The sequence below is a fragment of the Pipra filicauda genome, unplaced genomic scaffold (genome assembly GCF_003945595.2).
Source record: "Pipra filicauda isolate LSUMZ 115617 unplaced genomic scaffold, ASM394559v2 scaffold487_size526621_pilon, whole genome shotgun sequence".
In the NCBI taxonomy this organism is placed as follows: domain Eukaryota; kingdom Metazoa; phylum Chordata; class Aves; order Passeriformes; family Pipridae; genus Pipra; species Pipra filicauda.
This window is the reverse complement of record NW_024104628.1, coordinates 271,946-286,166: the sequence shown is the minus strand read 5'-3', so window position 1 is coordinate 286,166 and position 14,221 is coordinate 271,946. Positions and strand designations below refer to the sequence as shown.

General features: G+C 44.9%; 1 protein-coding gene across 2 annotated transcripts; it reads right to left on the bottom strand.

The window, feature by feature from the left end:
• Positions 1-3,500: 3,500 nt before the first annotated feature.
• On the bottom strand, positions 3,501-9,800 carry CREG1 (cellular repressor of E1A stimulated genes 1). 2 transcript variants are annotated; one of them, XM_027722290.2, is made up of 5 exons: positions 9,425-9,800; positions 7,163-7,282; positions 5,669-5,853; positions 5,504-5,536; positions 3,501-5,106 (listed from the first exon to the last, which is right to left on the bottom strand). In XM_027722290.2, exons 1-5 carry the CDS (start codon positions 9,728-9,730, stop codon positions 5,070-5,072), a joined length of 681 nt encoding a protein of 226 aa, XP_027578091.1. In that variant the 5' UTR covers positions 9,731-9,800; the 3' UTR covers positions 3,501-5,069. The 2 variants fall into 2 exon arrangements, with proteins under 2 accessions (XP_027578091.1, XP_039242421.1); XM_039386487.1 differs by lacking the exons at positions 3,501-5,106; positions 5,504-5,536 and having other exon boundaries at positions 5,668-5,853.
• Positions 9,801-14,221: the final 4,421 nt, after the last annotated feature.

Genomic DNA, 14,221 nt, shown 5'->3' with positions numbered 1-14,221 from the left:
GGGGGGGGGGAACTGAGGGTGCAAAGTTTACAATCTGAGTCAGTGGCAGCAGCAAAAATAAGGTGAAGCAATTCTAGACCTCAATGGGTACACACACAACGACAAATTACTGAGGTTGAGGGAGAGACTTTCCTCTCTCGACAAGACCCACGTCAGCTGTTGGACCCACCGCCACGAACATGGCATCTGTTTTGTTTAAACTGCAGAAATTCTATGCCAAAGAAATGCTAACAGCTGCAGGAATCAGAAGCAAATAGTAGCGGGGAATTGTTAAGGCTTTTCTATAGGATATTAAGAGCTAGAGGGAAAAAATAACTCAGAGCAATCATTACAACTATCAGGTTCTTTGATTAAAACCTACCATCCACTAAATAATACAAAATCTCACCCCTTCAGATACTAAACGAATACCTGGTTGCCCTCAACCAGAAGGCTCCAGCCCTACGATCAGCACAACTAACGAAACTCCAATTTTTAAAACTCATTACTTTTGTAACTTTAATAGACATGATCTGGGTTTTGTTTCCTCTCTTGAGCTCCCAGTTGTTGTGACATAGATAGGGACCGGGTGGCTTCAAGGTCAGACTTCTGATTTCAGATCTGAATCCAACTAAGTAAAAACAAATCTGACAAAAACAAGTACCCAGACAACATGTTACCTGAGCTTTATCTCCATAGAAAACCAGGCTATGAAGAACATTAACCACTATACCCAGAACAAACAGTCTCACAGTCTAATCTTCTTACACAGTAATTCAACTCAGAAACCCAGAGGAAGCCTCTAGACACAAAAGTTCTTAAGTCAAAAAGCCCTGGGAGCAACTCCAGGAGTCTTGCTTGAGAGGCTCATGGACTGAGCTTCCCAGCAGGCAAAATACAACTATTGGGGAGCACCAAGGACCAACTGCTCTACCGGAGCAGAGGAGCTGGAAGGGATGGCAGGGCAGGGGCCTTAACACCAAGATACAAAACCCCACACTGGGAGCTCTGGCACAGGCCCCAGGCAAAGAGGGGAAGCTCCAGGCCTTTCCCAGCTCTACCTCGCCACCCAAACACCTGCACAGGCAGCCCAAATCACTGGAGAGGGACCAGGGGCACTGAAAGAATGCAAGATTAATTAACTGCTGGAAATTACAAACCAGTGGTTTAATCCAGCTAACAATAAGCCTAAGCCAAAGCACTGCCACGCTAATGAACACTCTCGCTTTGGATTCTTATACCGGCAGAAAAAAACACTGCAGAGTCTGGAGGTGGCAGCTCCCAGCTGATGTTCCGAGGCATTCTATACCTGTCTCCATTTCCTTTACTAGAGTTTCTTAATTTAAAACCCTTTAAATCATTTTCATGGATATTACTTCTGGCTCTCCACAGCACAAAATGATTACAAAACACAAAAAAATGATGAATGCTTCCTTTTTTTTTTTTCCCAGCTAGCAGGCTGCTGTGTTTATGAAGGGAAGCATTCATAATGTAAAGCACTGTAGAAAAAGAATTTGCTCGTATTATACCCCCGTCGTTTGCTTTTCCAGCATCTTTGAGTTATGATGAATTCAATAGCCACTTTTAAGTATTAAACATTTAACACTCAAGCCGAATGTGAATCTATGGCACCCTCTTGTGTTCAACAATAATATACCAGTTTACTGGATTTTTAATCTAGATTCAACAGTTTTACTCAGGAAAAGCCTTTTGAAAACAAGTTAATCTAATGCCCTGAGCTACCTCTATTTTATTGCAAAGATCACTAAATAGCTAAGAAATTAATTCCAGAGAGAACTGACTAAAAGATTAAACAAATGCCTGATATATTTAAGTTCTAGTTTGTAATGATGTAGCGCGTTGCGAGAACCTCCTGGGCACAACTCTTGCATTAAAATGTAAGAGAGAAATTGAAAATCAAGAATTGAATGCCAAGAAGAAACACAAAGATGGAAGAACATGCAGTAGGAAGCAGAAGGAAGAATATGACTGTATCATTAGAGAGACAGGCTGTGATTACCCTTATTAGATTCCCAGCTAACAAACATCCTGTGAATTAGTGAGGTGCCTAAATTATCCCGTGACTCAGATTCCTATCTATGAAGGCAGGTACTTCTCTCCCTGGATATGGTGGCTGATTCATTGCTGTCGAGAATATGCCCAGATAGTTCCACCACGCCATGGCAGAGGACACAGTCAGAGGTTGAAACACTGATTCATTGCTTGCAGTTGTATCAATTTCTTATCCTTGGCCTCTTCTAAGCCACAATATTGCTTCTGGATATGAGGAAAAAAGGAAACATGCTCACAAGCAAGTTCCTGAATGAGCCAAATAGAACAAAGGTGCACACAGGGAGAAGAGGCAAGGAAAAAACAGGACAAGTTGGTGACTTTCTTGAGTCAGTGATATTAACATTTACATACCTATCACTAGGGGAGATTGATACCCTCATCTCCTTTACATTTCACTTCTACATATAAAAACACACAAAAAATGTTCAATGAGATGCACAGACACAATTTCAGATAGTGCTTCTCAGATGTACAGACCTGGATTTGAGATTTTGATCTATCTTAACCATTCTGTTGTTCACCACTTTCCAAAAAAAACCCCATCTGGTTGAGGTCCTTTCAAATTTCAAATGTGAAGAGATTTGGATGATCTAAAATTATTCCGAAAAAATCCAATATAACAAAACCAGTCTAAGATTGTTACTGAATAAAGTCCTTCCACTCACAATCAGAAAGGACTTGGGAATTGGTATTAGTGCAACAAAACAACCAGACACAGAGCAAGCCTTATGGAAGTGGTACTTTTGAAGGTGGTGACTGCTTTTGGCTGGAATTGAGAGTTTTGTTTTCTTTTTTTTTTTTCATAGCAGCTTGTTTGGGGCTATGTTTTGAATTTGTGCTTTAAACAGCCCTGATAACACACAAATGTTTGTTATGATTTATGTCCTGCCCTACCAGCGAGGAGTCTGGGGGTGCAGGAACAGCTGAGAAGGGACACGCCTGGAACAGCTGACCCCAACTGACCAGAGGAACAGCCCAGGCCACAGGATGTCATGCTCAGCAATGAAAGCTGCTGGAGGAAGAAGGAATGTCAAGAATGATGGCATTTGTCTTTCCAAGTAATTGATAAGATGTGATGGAGCCCTGCTTTCCTGGGGGTGGCTGAAAACCTGCCTGCTAATGACACAGATTTCATGTCAAAATGCAGAAGCTCTGGCTGAAAAGCATAATCAAATAAGGCTTCCTTACATTCACCTTCACAAACTCCACTGTTATTATGTTCCATTTCACAGTATTAGATGCAGGAAAGAAAGTGAAACACAAAGAGTGTTTCATCCATGGAGTGGAAAGCCACGTGTAAATAGGGATGTTTTCCCCTCTTATCCTTGCAAGCATGAAAGACTCCAGAGAAACAGTAAAACACAAACGTTGAAGAGAGAGTGCCTGTATGAAAGAGAGCAGGAGGGAGAGAAGAATTCTCAAACGTGCAATAAATAACACTTCACACCGCTTGTCAAAAAATATTTTAATTTTAACAAAAGCTCAGCATCACCAGTCTCACACATGAGAAGTTACAGGGTGACATGTAATGCATTCAGGTGTTCTCACAGTAAAGATTAAGTCCATGACAAAGATTCATATGAGTTTCCACAACTGTCATGCCTTATATAAAAATACTTTTCAATTTCATATTAAATATCAGTATTACCTGTTCAACATAAATTGTTTCCATATTGTAAAGTTTTTTTTACTCTAAATTAGTTTTAAAATAGAAGAACAGTAAAAAGTACCTTCCCTCCCTTTCTGGAGAAGGAAAACTTAATAAGTCACATAACAAATATTTTCACAAATCATTCCAGTATTTGAGAAAAGGAGTGATATAACAACAACATTAAGATGTAGGGATTTTATATGAGAAATCCCACTGTTCTATATAAGAATCTGCCTTTAAGGAGTCTAAATTCTCACATTCTAGGTCAACTAGGTAATATTTGCTCATTGTAAAACCAACTTAGTTATTCATGAATAGTTTTTAGTGTTTGTGAACTTAGCACACAGCAGATGAGAAAGAATGTAAAAAGGTGTTAATTTGGGGTTTTTTTTGTGGTTGTGTGCAAGTTATTTTAACACAGAAATAACTATGCACACCTTTCATTAATTTTCATTCTCTACAAATCATGAATCATGTGTGTCATACTGTATTGCTTATTTTTCACTTCTGGGTTACTAACCCAGAAGTGATGTGTAAGGCTTCCAAACCCAAAAATCTTCTCAGTTCTACTGTTGAGGGAAATAAAAACTGACACCTTGCTAAAGCTGAAGATTTCAGAATCCTAATCAAAAAACATTTATCCTTTACAAGAGTGTCACTGAATTTACAAGCCACTACTCTTCTTATACTCAAGTCAGATACTTGAGGTATTATCAACCTGCTTCTATTAAAGGGTCAGGGCATGTAACCACTGAAGAGGTACCAAGAACTTATCCTGAGGTACATGTGCAGTTTGCATAAATACAACTGTATCCTACAGCACATTCAGCATAGGCAGCAAAATAAAAAAACGGCTCAAACGAGCGAGTGTGTCAGTGTGCAAAGGAAATTCTTAACAGGATTTGGGAACTCAGCACATCATTTACCCTTGTAACACAAGCAGTGCTTTCCATTCCACTGAGCCGAGTCAGCTGAGCCATCCTGTGGTTCTTTGCCATAAAATTCTAAACTAAACTGGTTATTAAAAATAAAACAGAATTGGAGAGTGCTCACAAACATATTATTCAACTAAGGCATTGAAAGCTTTAGAACTGGACTAATCCTTTGGATTCCAGTAAACACAACACTTCTGAATGCAGACTGTCAGCCACCTTTCCAAAATCACATCCAATGAATAAAATTTAGTTTTGGCTCATGCACAAAGGTTTTTGAGCACGACATGATTCAAGTTAGTGAGAAGTTAAATCTGCCTTATAAGGGTAATACATGCTCATTAACAACGTGAGGTGTTTGATTTACTGTGTTATTAATTCAGCTCTACAATACACAGGAAAAACAAATCTTTCATGAAACAGCCGAAGTAAATTCATTTCCACATCAGCATCACACGGATCTTCTCCCACCTACAAGGAGTAAGAATAAGAGTGAAATGACTGCATAATTGCTGACTGAGCTAAAATACATTTGAAAGTTTTCAAGACTTTTATGTAGACAAAAGAACACAATTTCTCTATACTTTAATATCATAATGATAGATTCAACAGCAATTTTGTTCTGAAATATATTAGCAATATTGCTGCGATCCCATTAATACAGCTTCAAAAATGCTGAATAGTCTCGCTGCTTTTAATTATTACACCAAAACATCATCTGTCTTGCAATTAATTCAGAGGACTGTGCCCACTACAGGAGTCCCTCCTCCCAAGAAACTACTTAAGCTGAGGTGCAGTTAATCATGTACAGTTCTACAGATACTATATTTGATATTGTTACACAGTTGGATCCCCTCTTCAAACATACCTTATGACTTCAGACACTGCATCCAGTAGACCACTTAGAGAAAAGACATAAATGCATATAAAAACCAGAGACAGGTAGTATATAGTACATACTGTTAACAATCAGGAGAAGTTTTACAGGTTTCAAATACAGCGAGGGTTAGGCATGAAAAACTCCAGGACTTACTAAGGTTTGACACTGTAATATTCTTCTGGTGTCACAATTTTCAATCCACCAAAGTAGTCGAGGACCCAGATATTGGTGATGTTGAATTTGGCAAAGAACCAATCATGATCCTTAGGCCAACTTTCCATTTCAGGGTGGCGACTGAATAATGCTTTTTTTGCCAAGACTGCTTCTGAATCATTCACCTAAACAAAAAAAAATAGCAAAGTATTACAGTAAGGTAGTCACGTAAAGACAGATTTTAGTTTAAAAAAAACACTGCTGACTGCAGTGTGCTCTTTTCAGTTCTGCCATGCCCTGTCACAGGGGACTCATTACTGCGGCAGAGTTCACTCATCTTCAGTGTGGTGTATGTGAGACAGATAAAAGTTCCAAGGCAGCTGATTTTAACATGCTTTTAAAAATAGCATGAGCAAGAAAGTACTTCATCAACATAAGAATAAGTCTTTCAACAAAACACAAAAACAGAGGAGTATGGATTCTTGCTGAATTATTACAAAGTGATGTTTTACGTGTAATTTTATCTCCTCTGCACATGCTCATTCAAACTGACACAGATCTCAACTGTGTTCAGTCCTTTGCAAACACACACACACACAAATAGGATGGTACAGCAGAACCTACAGAGAAGGGAAGCTGAAAAGTGTGACAGCACTTAACATACAGTGTGCAATATGCAAACATTTAAAGAGTTAAATTAACAAGTTGGAGCTCCGAGTATGGTATGAGAAGAATTAACTAAAATAACCCAACTCTATTGTCAATGAGAAACTCAGGAAAGCAACTGAAAGACTGCTGAGTGCAATGTGCAAACACAGAGGTGTGAAAACACTAACATTTAGACTATTATCTAAGATCTAAGTCATCCAATGATGACTGTTTCTCATCCTCAATCATTGTCCTCAATGACGGGATTAAAATCTTCAATGAATAACACATGCAGTTCTAAATTCCTTCCATGAGATGCCAAAGTACTGGTACATGGAAGAATATGCCCTGGCAGCAATGCCACCAGATATACACTGCACTTTCTTTGTCTCTAATACTGTTACTTTATTGTTGTAACTTTAATATTGTAACTTCATTGCTCAGTCCAATATTTATTTCAACAAAGTTTCAGAAGCACGTTTGTCACAACGCATGGACCAAAGAATTTAGCTGAGCATGAGAGATGTGAATGAAGTATGAAGGCTTTTCCAAGTGAGTTGTCTTAGACTTCTTAGTTTCAGAACACGTCTAGGGGAAGGAGGGAGACTTCCTAGATTACAGTGTTGTCCCCTCAAATTCCTTGTTAAAAACATGCCAACAAAGCTCCTGCAAATATCAATGCAAACTTCATTTTCCTCAAACTACGAACCAGCCTTGGGATATCACAGCACATAACATCTCTTCACATGCTTTTGCACAGAATTTCTAATCTTTCTCTTCTCCTCCCACCAAAGAACACTACTTGATGCACAAAACCTTGTCCAGTGCCAGCTTTCAGCTGCTTACCTTCACAATGCTCCCAACGAAGATTATGTGGGCACAGAGGGGATTCTGGGGATCATATCTGTGCCTCCTGCAGTAAGGAGTCTGTGCCAAAGACACAGTTAAGGAGGCATTTGAATTGACCTGAAATGCAAGAAATAAGATAAGAGGTTTACATGCTTTTTGCAAGAAAAATGTCATCCCCGCCACATTTTCAGCTCTTGGTACTTTATTCAGCTCTTGGTAGTTTCTTCAGCTCGGTATTACTGCCAAAAAGAATAAAGCTGTCATCACCTTTTCCTGACTGTATCTGAAAGCCTACTTAGATGAGCTCTGAATCTGAGAGAATGCCCAGTTTTGAAGTGTGCTGAAGCTTTTTAGCATAAAATGCAAATGTCACAAAACTGCACTCCTCAAAACTCTGAACTCAATATACAGTCCAGCTATTTCACCTTCAAATGATGACATATTCTTATAACTACATACAGTACAGAAAAAAAGGACATACAGTGAATTTCATTAATTCTGGTGGAAGGACAAAGAGTAACTGAGAAGGTAACCAACTGAATTTCACAGCTGTTAATAATATTAGTTAAACCAAAATCAAATAACTCCTCCCTTCAAAACAAGCTGCTCTAAGCCAGTCAGCTCTTTTGAAATTTAAAGTGAATTTTAGACACACTCTTAAAACCTAAGAGAAACACCTAACTTGAAAAATTAAAGAATCTGTATCTGATTGTTTTTCTAAAACTAATTTGGTGAGTGTGGCTTGAAAAGTATTGGTGCAAAACAGGACTCCCTAATGCAGAGTGTCACATCCAAGATTCATTATCTCCCAGCAAGGAAAGTTCACCTGCTTTGAGAAATTTCACTAGAAGAGCTCATGTCCAAAAGAAACCCCCAAAAGCCACTCAAACACTAGGCAGAGTGCCAGCAAACTCGTGAAACAGGAGCCACCACCTGACAGATGGGAAGTTGCTTAACTACAGAAAAAGCTGACTCATGATTATTCAGCGCCTTCTCCCTTGCACGTGACTATCACACGTCAAGTGTTCCTGCCCTGTAGCAGCAAAATAAGGATCTGTTGAGGAGCCTTCTGAAGGGAAACGTCCAATAGCAGTTCACACCGAGGTTTTTACGTTTTTCTGAAAACAAAAGGCTGTAGCTGGGGTGGAGGGGGAGATGCTATACAAGATAAATTTCTACAGCACTCAGATACATAATTAAAGCATTTTAATGTAACAAAGTAAAATCTGGCAGGGAACAAACAAAAAGGGTTTATGATAAAACAAAGCCAATAGGAAATTTTCGATTATTTTGTGGTTTGTGTTTCTTTTACTAACACTGCACAGCTACTGGAACAAAAAGTTTTCTTGTAAAGGAGGCACACGATTGCTATGTCCCTAAGTTTTTAGTCAACTCCCTTGGCCACAGGCAGGCAAGAGATCTGGGACAAGGCCAATTACACACGCTCAGAGCCACAGCATGCCAATGCTGCCTTTCCTTGTGAGCTTCCCTTTACGGTAAGCTCCAGAGATTTAATCACTATTCCTTCAGCAGCCTGTGCAGGAGCCCTCTTTGTTTAAGACCCACACTGCCAATTTCCAGTCCTTTTGATTTTATTTTTTTTTTTTGGTGACGTTCTGTGGCGCCTTATTTCTCTGCTCGGTGGTTCTGGAAGTTCCAGCCACTTCCTCTGTTTGGTGCTGCTTCTGCCATTTCTCAAGGCCATGATGAGCAGGAACTTCTCAGGAGGCCTTTTGAGTGTCAACACGGACAGCACTGCTCATGCTCAGCTGTTCAAGGGATAATAATTGCTCAAGGGATAATAATAAATGAGGTGACATCCATGGAATAGCCACAAACTAAACCACAAGAAGTTTCACCTGAACACAAGGAACAACTTTACGCTGAGAGTGGCAGAGTACTAGAACAGCTGCCTAGGAAGGTGTGGAGTCTTCCTCTCTGGAGACATTCCAAACCAGCCTGGATGCGTTCCTGTGTCACCTGCTCCAGGTGACCCTGCCTAGGCATCAGGATGATCTCCAGAGGTCCCTTCCAACTCTAAGATTCTGGGATTCTGTCAACTCAAGTGCTGCCGCGCTGCCTTCGCAAGGCTAATGTGAACTTGAAAAATAAAAGAAACTCCAACCAGCGCTTGCCAGTGAGATGAAAAAGCGCAGGCAACCAAGCAAAACGCGACACTGCCTCAGTACCCCGGGCGCTCCTCTGGGTGTCCCGTGGGTGGCCACTGCTCACGCTGTTCACACCCCTCGCCCCGCTCACCTCCAGGTCCTGCACGGAGATCTCCATGTCCGTCAGGTACAGGTAGGGGACGCCGCTGCCGCCGAAGGGCCCGGGAGGCCCGTCGCTGATGGAGAAGATGTTGGCGAAGGGGCGGCCGCGCAGCCCCTCCTGCGCCGATAGCGTGGCCAGCGCGCCCCAGTCGCAGCTGTGCAGGACGAAGCGTGCCATGCGTGCCGCCTCCTCGGGCGGCGGGATGGCCCCCACGGCCGCCAACAGCAGCGCCGAGGCCGCGCAGAGGAGCAGCAGCCCCGCCATCCTCCCCCTCTCAGCCGCGCACTCGGACATCGCTCCCCGCAGCGTCCCCGCCACCGACTGACGGGCCGCGCCGGCCGCGTCCCGCACAGCCCCGGCCGCGCGCCGCGGGGGCGGGGCCTCTCCGCTCCCCGCCAATGGGAACGGCGCTGCCCGCCCGCCTTCACCAATGAGAGGCAATTTTGGGAGTGAGGGGTTGGCCCGTCCGCACTCAGCCAATGGACTCGCGAGGTCCGCGCTCTTCGGCCAATGAGAAGCGCAGGGGGCGGGTCCATGAGCGCAGATGTTGTAAACAACCCTGAGGGCGCTTACACGGCGTCCGGCGGTCTGTGAGGGAGGGAGGCGGGGCGGAGTCACCAGCAGCCCGGCAGTCAGTGAGAGTCTGTTCAGAATCGCAAGGTCACAGGATGAATAGGTGGGAAAAGACCTCTGAGATCACCGAGTCCGACCTGTGACCGACCACCACCGTGTCAGCCAGACCATGGCACTGAGCGCCACGGCCAGTCCGTCCGTAAACACCTCGAGGGAGCGTGACTCCACCGCCTCCCTGGGCAGCCCCTTCCAATGTCTGATCACCCTTTCCATGAGGAAATTACTCCTAATGTCCAACCTAAACCGCCCCTGGCACAGCTTAAGGCTGTGTCCTCTCGTCTTATTGCTGGGAGACGAGCCCGACACCCCCCGGCTACAGCCTCCTTTCAGGGAGTTGGAGAGAGTGATAAGGTCATCCCCGAGCCTCCTTTGCTTCAGGCTGATTCTCCCCAGCTCCCTCAGCTACTTCTTATAGGACCTGTGCTCCAGACCCTTCCCCAGCTCCACTGCCCTTCTCTGGACACGCTCCAGCACCTCGATGTCTTTCCTGGAGTGAGGGCCCAGAACTGGACACAGCGCTCGAGGTGCGGCCTCACCAGTGCCGAGTACAGGGGGAGCTGATCCAGCTGGTCACAGTGTTCCTGATACAGGCCACGATGCCATTGGCCTTCTTGGCCCCCTGGGCACACGCTGGCTCGTGTCCAGCTGCTGTGGACCAGCACCCCCCAGGCCTGTTCCACCGGGCCGCTTTCCAGCCGCTCTGTCCCCAGCCTGCAGCGCCCCGTGGGGTTGTTGTGACCGAAGTGTTGGTCCTGTCGAACCTCGCAGCGCTGGCCTGGGCCCGCAGAATTCCCTGGCAATCAATCACGTGTCGATGGGCCGGCAGGAGCGGCTCCCCCGGTCCATCGGGACAGGGATCCCGTCGGGCTGCGGGGGGCGCTGGCGGGACGCGGCTCCGGCGGCTCCCGGCAGCGGTTCCCGGCCCTTCTCGGCGGCTCCCGGCGGTTCCCGGCGGCTGCATCAGAGCCAGCCCCGCACAAAAGCGCTGCCCACCCACCCTCCGGCACCCACCGCTCGAAGCCGGTCCGTCCTGCGGGGTCCGGGTGACCCGGGATAGCCCATGGCACGGTGCCCCGCAGCAGCCGTCCCCTGGCGTCGCCCCTGCCTTGTCTGCCTGTGGAAGTCCATCAGATCCTGGAAGTGTTCAAAAAAACCCACGTGGATATGGCACTTGAGGACGTGGTTTAACGGTGCACGCGGCAGTGCTGGGTTAGTGGTTAGTTTAGACCTTCTTAAAGGTCTTTTCCAACCTGAACAATTCTGTGGTTCAAAGGGTGGTTGTGGCACCATCAGCCCCGCTGTCCCTGCCCACTGCCAAATCAGTCTCAAGGGCTGGTTCTGTGTCACCTCAGGTGTTTGTGGCCCAGCTTTCCCCAAGAGAAACTTTGTCATTTAATTACAGCAAGCGGGGACTATCTCGAACTGGTGTAGACAGCAAAGACTATAGGATGATTTGCCATTAGGCAGGGCTCAGGTCTTATCTCTTGCACACTGCAAGCTCTGTACGTCAGAGCCCTCTCTTCTGCAAGACTTGGTTTTCCTAGTTGAACACCATTCCACTGAAGGCCACTTAATTGCATTACTTACCCAAATAAACACTGAGCTATACCTTATTGTAGCTACCACTTTGTGCTCAGTATCCTTACAAAGATTTGTATAAAGAGATGTTTTTAACTGGGGTAATACTGAGACTTGATTCAACTTGCCCTGAAAGACGGTGAATTTTCATTTTTCCACTTCAATCCTACCAAGTATGTCCTGCAATGTACCACTGAGAAACCCAAATTAACTTACTGTGCAACTACAATCTGCCCTTACAGCACCCACAGCTTGTAGAAGTCCGGATGGATCATTCTGTTGGGCTGAATTCAGGAAGAAAAACACACCACACATCCCTCTCCTACCATTTATCTGCTGTCCTATACAGGCAGAACAAAATAATTTTTCCTCCGTCATTCCTCTTGCCTGCAGAGCACGGACAGAGATTCCTGCCTCTCCTCTGGATCCCAGACACACAGAGCCTTCTGCTGCTGCCTTCTCCTGGAAAAAAAAAAAAGAAAAATAAAAAGAAAAAGGGGTGCTCTGAACCCCTGATGTGCAGATATTCAGCTCAGGTAGGTGGTTGAGCTTGGGAGTGACAACCACTCCAGCAAATAAAGCCATACAGGTGGCCTTGTGTGTAGTACAGGACAAGGGATGTTTCAGGGCAGAGTGCTGAGGAGAAAACCAGAGGGAGAAAAGGAGTGAGTTATGAGAGAAGAGACTGTGCTAAAGGTTGTCTTTGTGTATGCAGGATTATACAACTTGTTCAGGCGAGGGGCAGGAGTGGAACACGTTGGAGGGAAAAAGACAGGAGCTGCTCTGCACGAGTGAGAAGAGTATGGAAGAAAGGGTCAAAAATGGTTTAGAAGAAATATCTTAGGAAAGAAAAGGGGATGAGGAAAACAAGATGTAACAAACTCATTTTGTTTTTTATGGCTAAAACAGAGACATTATAAATTGCTCTTTTCTGTCCCTACCAACATGTGTGTGCACGCACACAAACTGCATGTTTCTCTCCATTTTCAGTCCTGCCCTTGGAGAGCCTGGGAGCTCTACTTGATCTATTTGATGCAGTCAAAGGGATGAGTGGGGGTGGTGGTAGGGTATAAGTGTGTGAATGGTGTTACTGGGGAACAGCAGGGCATGACAGGGAACAGGCAGGAGGTGGTTGGTGGGGTCAGCACAGGAAAGAAGGGATACCATAGAGAGCACGTGGAAGTAACAAACAATAAGTGCCACGGGGGCAGGAAAAAAAAGGATAGAAAGGAAAGAAGATAGGATGTGGCAAGCAGGGCTAGCAATTCTTTATTATTGTTATTATTTTGCTCAGAAAACAAAAAATTCATGTTCTGGCTTTAGATATATGTATTTGGTGAATGTGGCCATCCCTCCTATTATAGGAAGGGTACATGTTACTGGAGCCACACAGCCCCTGTGGCAGGAGAGTCAAAGTGAACCTGGTAGAGAGAGTGGGAGATCATTCCTCAGTCCCCCTGCCACCGCTGGGAACACACGGCGGTATCTCAGGTGCCAAGAGGAAAAAAAACATCCAAACAAGGTCTGCCAAGTTTTCCTTGCCTCCCTCTGCCCTTTTACAGCCTTGTGGCACACCTGCAGCATTCCCTGTCCTCAAGTGCAAAGGGCTGCTGCTGCCTGACCCCAGTGGATTTGGGCTGATGAGTCTGGTGGGAATTCAGTGCTTGGCAGGATTTATGGAAGCAAATAGCATTGGCTTTCCTCTGCAGAGAATAGAATTTATTCATCTGAGTGGTCTCTGCAGTGGACAGTGCACAGCGATGTATAGACTGTCTTGAACATTGCAGTGAAAAAAGAGGGCTTGTTTTGGTGCTCTATTTCGATGGGCTGTGTGGAGTGAACCTGTAGGGTGAGGGATAAGGTCTTTAAGTCTTTCAGCTTGCTCTGAAAGGATGAGTTATCTCAAGTCAATCTCCAGGCTCTCTCACTTGCTCAGCTGGATTTCAGAGAAAGGAGAAGGATTCTCTCTGCTGTGGTGCAATATGTCTAGGGGCTCTCAGCACCCTTGCATAACAAGGTCAAGAAAGTATTGCCAGCCAGTACTTCTCATTTTCAACTCATGTGCTTTATTGCATTAAAAAACCAGTAAATAGACAGTTAATATCTCACCAAAGATGGAGCCAGTTTACTCCTTCCTGCAGGAGTTGGCCAGCTCATGCATCAGTCTTTATTTCACTGTGTTTTACATGTGATAGGCTTCAGGCCGTGTCTCTGGAGAAGATGTATTTTAGCCAGAGAGTGGGCTAGTGTACCATCATGCTTTGTCTGCCCTCTTCACAGCTGGATTTCCCCGAGCCAGCTCTCTCTTTAGGCGGCCTGGCTGTGGGATGAGCTGGGCAAGGTTTCTCCTCAGACGCACAGTCTGGCTGTGCACTGGTCCGGGCTTCCTGTCTCGGTCATGCAGTCTGTCCGTGAACAGAAACCTGTCTGTGTCCAGATAACACTTGCAAGCTGTGCAGCCTCGCTGCGTGTAGAGCTTGGCCAGCTCTCTGCATGCAAATGACAGCCAGAGTGATTAAAGTGATTAAAGCCACTTGCCGCTGTGTGTGACAGAAGCGACTGACCTGTGAGTCA